Here is an 8,995-nt window from a genome sequence, read left to right as displayed (position 1 = left end):
ATTTATACTTGGAGCATGATTAGGATTACATTTGAAAAATTGAGTTTTCGAGTCAAGAAACACTTTTTGACAAAAGCTTTATTTTTAAGCTTTTACCAAAAGTACATTTTGATTATTTTTAGGACTCTTAAAAGTGCTTTCAATTATTTTAACCAAACATGTACTTTTTTCTTCAAACGAAATTTTTTAGTGTTAAAACACACTTTTAAGCTCCTCAAATGCACACCCAAATGGGACCTAAGTTGTTTATGGTATCAAAATGAACTCAAAAGTTCCTGGGACATGCCGCAAAAGCAATTTACTTTCTACAGTCAAATTTTGTCTACTGACTTAACATATTCCATTAACTTGACAGCATCTTAAATATGATATATGCAACAATTTTATTGGCTTTGACATGTTACTATTGGAACCTGTTAAGTTAATGGAGAAAATTTGACAATAGGAAGTAATTTGTTTTTTTGGCATAACTAATGAACTTTTGAGTTCATTTTAATACCATAAGAAGTTAATTACAAATTAGGTAAGCTACAGGGGATTGATTTTGCATTTTTCCCTTTCAAAAAATGCATGGTTTATGGAACATACTGCATATGAGTGCACACACAAAACATGCACATCTGGTTATGTTTTTAGGGCAACTTTGACACCCAATAAAACCATAGAAGTGAAGAGACTAAACCATATACATGCCATAGAATGGAAATCGATATTCGAATATGAAATAAACAATCTTTTTCACTTGAGGGCTTATACCATAACATTAAGCCAAAGGAATACATATAGCCTTGATTACTACAATTGCATTCTCTGGATGCAATCTTGAGATACTGCCATCAGAATCAGAGAAGAAATTCTTACTTACATCGTGGCAAAATTCGCAAGCACGACGAGTCCTTCCAAGGCTTGAATGATCCTTCATGGGCCAAATTCTGACAAAAATATATGACAAACTACATGCATGAGATTTGCAGTTATCAACAATGATATATATGCGTGCAGGTGTTCACTTTTACTCAAGTTGACAAAGACACAAGGATAGCTACTGCTAGAATTTTTCATTTCTATCCTAAGGGAGTAACAGGTCACAGAGACACAAATACCCCCCATCTTTGAACTAAGGTTAGCCACAAGGTGTTTTTGAAGTTCTTGATCAAAACAAGTTGGAATTTTTGTCTGGAAGTAGTCAGACAAACACACGCATAACGTCCTCCAAACTTTTGCGAATTTGGACTCTCCACATTTTAACAAATGATGATTTCCGTTAAAGGTAAAAAACACGTCCAATTATGGTTCGTTACATTAATCACTTTCCAGGACTCTAGCCTTATCCAAGAACATTTTTATCGTGAATTCACAAGGCTAGGCGTCTTTTCTATGGCTCAAACTACATTCTTCATGGCCTCCACCATCCTTGTAAAATCCCTAAATCACCTCTAGATGGTGGCTTGAATAGTCCACACAAGCACATGACCATGCCATTTTACACAATTTCTTATATTTGTCCATAAAATTCTTGGTACCTCTAACTTCTGGAAAATGCTTAAATGTTTTTCCATATTTTTTAAAAGGGAACTTTTAGATTTAAAGATTTTTAAAAAGTCAAAATATATGTTTTTCTCAAATTTTTGGGGTTGGTCAAAGTTCTTTTTTCAAGAAGATTAAAGGTTATGTTTCAATTTTTAGGAGGGGCACATGGGGCGTTTTCTTAAATGCATGTATCCTTACTATTTAACATTATACAAAGCACTTCTGGATGTACACAAAGTTTGTTTAGTACAAATTTCTTTAGGAATTTTAAGGGTGTAATGACAAGAGAAAGGAAGAATACAACAAAATAAAAGAGCATTCACATCCTGCCGTGTCTCCACTACAGTATTATGACTCATTAGAAGGTCAAAAGGGCAATTTTACCACCCCCCCCCCCCCCCCCCCCCTCAAAAAAAAAAAAACAAAAAGATGAAAGGGCTAATTGTATATGGTTCAAACTTCACTCCACTTAAAAGGCACTTCTCCATCCCAAATAATCAATCTAGGTCCGATTATAACCAACAATGTGATTAGGTACTCAGTGTAAGCGCTTGATGTATTTATACTTGTATTCCAACTTCCCTCACGAAAATTTTCATAAAGCAGCCAACACAACAAAAGGTCGTTCTTCTCCATACTTTAAAACCCACCAATCTAGAATGAAAATGGAATCTCCACCTTTAGGTGCAACCACTCTCGACAACGAATCGACTATAACTAATAAATGATCAGGGATGCACTCAATAGAAAAGGAATATGAACCATGAGTGCACCCAATATTTCTCCTCATTCTATTGTTATATCAAAATTTGATGAGGGTTGAGGAGTGAGTATCAAACCCAGGACAACTCATGTCATAAACTGCCCAGCCAAATGTTCTTTGCTGATACTTCAATAAGATTTTAAAGGACTGGCACAGGGCAAAGTTCAATATCTAGAAGCAGGAAAGAAAAATATGGAGCAAACACTACCAACTATCTCCCCCTTCCCTGGTTTAAGCCTAGACAAGTAGTCGACTTGTATGCTTGTTAGTGGACTGCCAGCAGCACTTCGAATGCTACTGTATGAAAGATGGTGGCTTCATACTTTTTTGTGGTGTCTATGGAGGAAACGAAATGATAGAAGTTTTGAGAACCGTGAGAGGACTTTGAACGAGAAAAAGTCTTTATTTTTCAACACCCAATATCTTTAGATAACTGCTTTTGTTTCTTCTTTGGTGCTTAGTTATCATGATTTTCTTATTCTTTTTACTCCTACTAGCTAAGTGACTTCTCTTGTATACTCCTTGTGTACATGGGGACGTCCTACGATTTTAATGATATCTCGATTACTTATAAAAAAAAACTATCCCCCCTTCCTGAGTGTGTTTGCATGTCTTTTCATAGTTAATAATTGAAGTCTGCAAAACTTAACAATAAAATTCCTGAGTATCAGTATTCCCACTCTAGAATTTTGGATGTTGAGGCTCTAACACTCTCCTTTCTAACCCACTATTGATCCAGATCCACAACAACCAAAGAGTTCGCCAACTAGCTAGATGAAACCTGCTCAATAATTGCACGTTATCTCTTTAAGAGCATTCCCCTTGGAATAGCAAAAATAGCTTTTTAGCCAAAAGTTGGCTAAAACCCTTAAAATCACCCTCACATCAGATTCTACTGCTACAATAATTTTTGGGTTAGCTACAAACTATAGCAAAGCCAAATTTTTTATGATAGTTGGTGCAACTCTATATACTTTATGGTTGTCATGTAGAGATTTCATAATACTTTTTCTCTGATAACCAGGCCAATTTCTCAAGCTTCCAGACCTAGTAGAAATATTCTAGTTAGAGACCACTAACACCTGCATTTTAAGACTTCCTAGGACTAACATCAACTTTAAGACCTTCAATTACATGCTAAGATCCCCAAGCAATCACTTAGTGGGCATAAAAATCTTTGTTTTTGACACAATACATATGACATGCAGAAAGCCTATTTTCTATAGCTGATTTGCACTTTTGTTCTTTTACTTTCTATGAGTTCTACAACCCAACCCCAACATATTTCCCAATTATATGGGGACTCCCCAATTCTCATGACCAAGTTCAGAATTTAGTCAGACTGATTGTCATCATTCACACTCCAAACTCATTGGAATAAAGACCAATCTCATAGCCTTTAATATTTTCAACTTTTTTGTCTATTGGAAGGTAATTAATTTTGAGGTATTCTATTTTTACAAGATCTATATGGCCTCTAGGTTGTGTCAACTGTGACTTCCGATTATACAATGATCATTAAGATCCACCAGAGATGAACTACATTTTTCAAAACAAGGTTACAATAAACTGATTCAGTGAGAAAATATAACCCCAGAATGCCCTCTTTTTGAGGGCATATTGCACATCACCAACGACTTCACTAAAACTATTTAAAAGTGGAGACATCTTTTAGTCCTTTTGCAAAAGTACAACTTTACATCAAGCTTGAAAATTTAGATTCCAACCTCAAGTATGCTTCATAGGTCTCTTCTTATCATCATAGAAATATGTCAAAGATCATATACGCTCTGAATTTGACCTCTCACATCACATTATGTTTTATGATTGTCGTCTAAATTAATCAGTAGCATATAGCACAAACAGCAATCAAATGGTGTTAAGTTTTTTTTTTAAAAGAAAAATACTCACCTTCAACCAAAAGCAAAATCCACGTAAGAGATTCAAAACTTTATAGCGATCATGTTGGACTGAAGCAATCTTTCTTCTAAAGTCTGCAAAGTTATAAAAATATTTGCTAAAATTAACATCACACTCTATATGAATTCAAAACTTTATAGCGATCATGTTGATACAAAAAATATGCAAAGAAGTATGAAAGCAAAGATCTAAAAAGAAGCCAAGATCAACCATAAGATTAAGAATCCCAAGGAAAACAACGACCAAGGAGTGTCTAATGGAGAATGCAGGAACAATAATTGAAATTAAGTTTACGAATTCTACTCAATAACAGCTGTGTTTCACCAATTCTTCATTTTGAGTTACAAAGTAAATACATAAGATTACCTCCAAAGGCAAGGTCCTTAAATAGAGAAGGTCTAGAACCAGCATACAAACACAAGAATGAAGTCAATGCCTGACTTCTAATTGTTGCTCTAAGCTATGGGGCTAAGATCGTTTTTCTTGCAATCTAGACCTAAGACATGCAATCTGTAGTCCGAATGAAAACTGCTGATTATAGAAAAATTTGAAGATTCTAGAATCCTCTAGCACTAAAATTACCAAGAATCCTGGGACATATTTCAGTTGCTTACAATATTAAATGGGAATGTTAAGGAATATTTGCTATATTAGCTAAATGTTTGTGAAGTTTGAATGGTCCAATACCCTATAAAGTAGGCCAGGTACACATACATTACACCCAAAATCAATATAATGCCCACTGACATAACTGCTGATTATATAAGACAACATTCACACATCCAAGTAGTAAAAATAGAAGAATGGGGTACTTAGTCTCCGACACCATGAAAACTCGAACACTCAAACAACATTAACAGTGGGCTTGCCAGCTAAACTTATACTCAAACGAATGCCCATAACACCAAATGAAAACTGTCCGAAATACAACTGAAACAGACTTGACAGTTTCTTTTGCCTATGTGGAAGGAAGAGTATAAAAGGTTTTCCTCTTTGTGCAAAGCAAAAAATCTCAAGTTCATATTATAATATATTACCAAAATGTGATAAACTGGGTTTAAAAAATAAATAAAAAGTAGGTAGTTTTTGTTACAGTTATGTCATGTGATTGATTAATCTATAATTATTTTTTTATTACAAGTAATCGAAATATCATTAAAAGCGAAAGGCACTACTTAGGTACACAAAGAGTATACAAGAGAGACACCTAAATAGGAGAGAAAAGAACAAGAAAATTGTGAAAACTAAGCCCCCAGGGAGCTACAAATGCAGCTGTCCGAGTATAAAGAGTTAAAAAGAAAAAAAAACTCAAGCTCCACCAATGACCTCTCACCATCATTAATAGAACAGTCAAAAGACTCAAAACATATGAAACATGGTAATTTGTCATAAGGAACTTACCCGGGTACTCATCAAGATATGATTTGGCAAAAGAGTCCAGTGCATATGATATTGTCCTACCACGCAATATTCGTTGGTGTTCCAATGGCTTTTTGTAAGATACTTCATGCAGGAGGTCATCATACTCCTCTTTGGTGTAGGGTTTACCAAGAATTTCCATAAGCCTCATCCTAAACTGAGAGTGACTGCTACTGCCGGGACTTCCAATGGATCTTTTGCTGTCTAGATCGATCTTTTCATTTGAAAAGTGCACACAACCAAAACAGAGCAGATTTCAAAAGTTGGAAGCATATAAAATTTGAAAGACCATCCAGAAAATAAACAAAATGGCCCAAGTTGCAGGTGGAAGAAATACATACAATTGAATCACATTTTGAAGATATGAATGGGGTGCGATATCCATCACAAAGTGGATTTTTGTCCATTGCAATTATTTCTGGATCATCTGAACTCTCTACATCCGCCTCATATTTCAATGGTATACCACTGTCAGGTGTTGAAACACATACAATTGGATTACGTTTTGAAGATATGAATGGGCTGCAATCTCCACCACAAAATGGATTTTTGCCCGCTGCAATTATTTCTGGATCACCTGAACTCTCTGCATCCGCCTCATATATCACCGGTATACCACTTGCAGGTGTAAATACAAAATTTCCACCATCAGCCCCAAGACAATTCAGAAATTCTTGGTAGTTTTCATCTATCGTATCAGATTCCACTTCACTGTTGCAATTGGTAGTACCATATCGTTTATACGAACATCCATTTGTCCCACCAGAAAAGGGATATTCGTTTTCCTCTTTTACGTCCCTCATCGAATTCTTATTTTCTTTCCCCCTGACATCCCTTAATGTTTCAGGAGCTTCAGTGCTTTCCTTCCTTGAAAGATTTGTCAATCTTCTTTGCTTCCTCTTTTTCGTGCTAGAAATATTACTCAAAATGTTCAGGTTCTCAGCCTTCTCTCTCTGTGAATTAATCCTCCAGATTCTTGAAGTTCTAGTCTTACTACTCAAAACATTTGGGGTCACAGTCTTTTCTATCTTTAAAGCACTCAGATTTTTTGTAGTTTCATTTGGGGTCACAGTCTTTTCTATCTTTAAAGCACTCAGATTTTTTGTAGTTTCATTTATCTTAGACTTTTTAAAGCTTGAACCACTCAAAATATGTGGGCTCTCCGTCTTCCCCCTCTTTGAAGCATTTCTCAAAGTTATTCTCGCTTCAGTTTTTCCAGTCCTTTCAATGCCAGAAACATTACCCAAGTCATTCGGGCTTTGGATTTTCCTCTTTGAATCAGTCCTCGGAGTTCTTGCAGTTTCAGTGCTCTCTCTCCTTGGACAACTCTTCAAAGTTGCCCAACTGTCTAACTTGAGCCCATCAGACAACCCCTCTTTTCTTTCATATTTTATAAGAACCGACATTCCATCGCTTATAACAAATTCTACTACATACGATTGATTATCTTCCCTCAAATTTTCCAAGAAGATCTTATAATCAGGATCCACAACATCATCATCCAAGCACATGTTAGGCTGCGGATCTCCAACTTGTTCATTTTTTTTCTTGGTTTTGCCATCATCATGACAATCATTCGAACACGTAGCATTATCATATGCATCATCATCGTGCTCATCCAAGTCTATATGCACATCTTCATCATCATCATCATGGTCATCCAAGTCTACAGATACATCTTCCACTTTAAAACTATTTTTTGTACTTTTCTTCGTAAAATTATAATTGGCAATGGACCTTCTCTTCAACCGTCTTTCCAACCTCGACTTGCACTCATCATCGGAACTCATTCTAGCCCCCAGCCACAAACACTCACTATATTTGATATTTTCCTCTTTTTTTACCTGAAACTAGCCAGAACACAAACGCTTTCAGAGAATATTACCCAAATAAGAACAATGAAGAAAACTAAGATTCTCGCATGCAAAACCCATTGGTGCCAGTGGAGTTGGTAAAACACAAATGCTTTAAGAAAACCCAGATAACAAAAACAAAATATGAACCATTCCCTACTGTAAGTGAAAAGCTAAGCTCTGTTTCGTTGCCAGGAAAGTGCACGAAAACAACCCAGTTCTACAAAATATCAGACATTTCACAGTTTGAGAGTAAAGAGCCCAACATGACGGCTTGGCTCACTTGAGCCAAACAAATTTACCCTTTTTTTTTTATGGAGCATATAAGGAAGCAAAAGACACAATCTTTAATTTACTTACAGGTTTTCACGGGAAACAAACGGAGGAATCAGGCAGTGGATGTGGAGGTCTCGATTCCCAGATGCCCAATGCAAGGAACCCTCAAATTCAAAAAGGAAAACAGAGGGTTGAGAAGAAGCGCAGACAAAGAGACAAGAGAGAACCGCCTGAGTTCTGAGCTGCATTAAAAGCACATTACACGTTACACATCGGGTAAAGACGCGGGGGCTTTTTTGGCCCATTGGATCCAGAGTTCTTTCCTTTAATCTCAAACGTTTAAATTGTCCTTGAAAGAGACGACAACGTTTTGTTTTTGAAAAAACGTTTGATCAAATCTGAACCATTGCTTTTTCTACAGCATACGGATCCGTTCCGATTCTACCCTTATTTTTTTTTTAATATATATATATATATATTAAAAAAATCGTCCACTATCTCTCCTCTAATTAAAAAATTAAATTAAAAAAAAAAAAAAAAAATTAAATTATTTTACCTTCTTCTCTCAAGAGCAGTACACGTACAGTGGGCCAGCATCCTTCTCTTCCAACTACTTTCTCATAAACACGAACGCAGTGACGATCTAAATCTTCCCATCTGCAGCAATTAATCAAACCCAATGAAAACAAGAACACCCACAAAACCAAAAACAACAAACCCACATAAAAATCCAACAAAAGAAAAAAAAAAAATCAATGCTCACAAAGAAGATTGCAAAAACTAGGGGAGTTTGAAGCTTTCACCTGGAATTAAGCATGGCTGCATTTAGTAGGTGATTCAACTAATTTTTTGTGGGTCAGCCTTGGTAGAGACCGTAGAAGAAAGAGAAGGAAGAAAAGAGTGAAGAAAGAAAGAAAGAATAAAAACTTTACTGTTGACATTGTTGTCCAATTATATTTATTTGTTTGCACATGTAAGACCTATAAGAATTTTCTTATGTCACATTTTTTATTTAGATCCCTAACAATTTTGGTAATTCAAATTCTACCTAAATACTTTTAATATAGAGGTTGATGTTGCGGTGTTTTTATGATTTTATTAAAAAAATAAAAAATTAAGAATTAATAGACGCTGCCATATTAACTTAGTAAAATTTAAACAAAATAAGAGTATAGTATGCAGTATTATTCTTCTTGAAAACTATAAGGCAATTTGCAGTATTTTCTAAATTTGT

At 35.4% G+C, this 8,995-nt stretch overlaps 1 protein-coding gene across 2 annotated transcripts; it reads right to left on the bottom strand.

Annotated features, from left to right (window-relative positions):
• Positions 1 to 668: 668 nt before the first annotated feature.
• LOC132167356 (uncharacterized) lies at positions 669 to 7,999 on the bottom strand. 2 transcript variants are annotated; one of them, XM_088514015.1, is made up of 5 exons: positions 7,846 to 7,999; positions 5,974 to 7,482; positions 5,615 to 5,846; positions 4,205 to 4,287; positions 669 to 932 (listed from the first exon to the last, which is right to left on the bottom strand). In XM_088514015.1, exons 2-5 carry the CDS (start codon positions 7,420 to 7,422, stop codon positions 858 to 860), a joined length of 1,839 nt encoding a protein of 612 aa, XP_088370141.1. In that variant the 5' UTR covers positions 7,423 to 7,482; positions 7,846 to 7,999; the 3' UTR covers positions 669 to 857. The 2 variants fall into 2 exon arrangements, with proteins under 2 accessions (XP_088370141.1, XP_059434288.2); XM_059578305.2 differs by having other exon boundaries at positions 5,974 to 7,476.
• Between the last annotated feature and the right edge of the window lie 996 nt (positions 8,000 to 8,995).

Source organism: Corylus avellana, chromosome 2, assembly GCF_965113065.1.
Source record: "Corylus avellana chromosome 2, dhCorAvel1.hap1.2, whole genome shotgun sequence".
NCBI lineage: Eukaryota > Viridiplantae > Streptophyta > Magnoliopsida > Fagales > Betulaceae > Corylus > Corylus avellana.
Note: the sequence above shows the minus strand (reverse complement) of the source record. Positions and strands in the feature narration are given on the sequence as shown.

Excerpts from the sequence above, each read along its gene's own strand:
- LOC132167356 (XM_088514015.1), bottom strand. The coding sequence starts at position 7,422 with ATGAGTTCCGATGATGAGTGCAAGTCGAGGTTGGAAAGACGGTTGAAG. Across the intron at positions 4,288-5,614 it reads ATATCTTGATGAGTACCCGG|ACTTTAGAAGAAAGATTGCT; the intron begins GTAAGTTCCTTA and ends ATAACTTTGCAG. Across the intron at positions 933-4,204 it reads GATTTTGCTTTTGGTTGAAG|AATTTGGCCCATGAAGGATC; the intron begins GTGAGTATTTTT and ends TATTTTTGTCAG.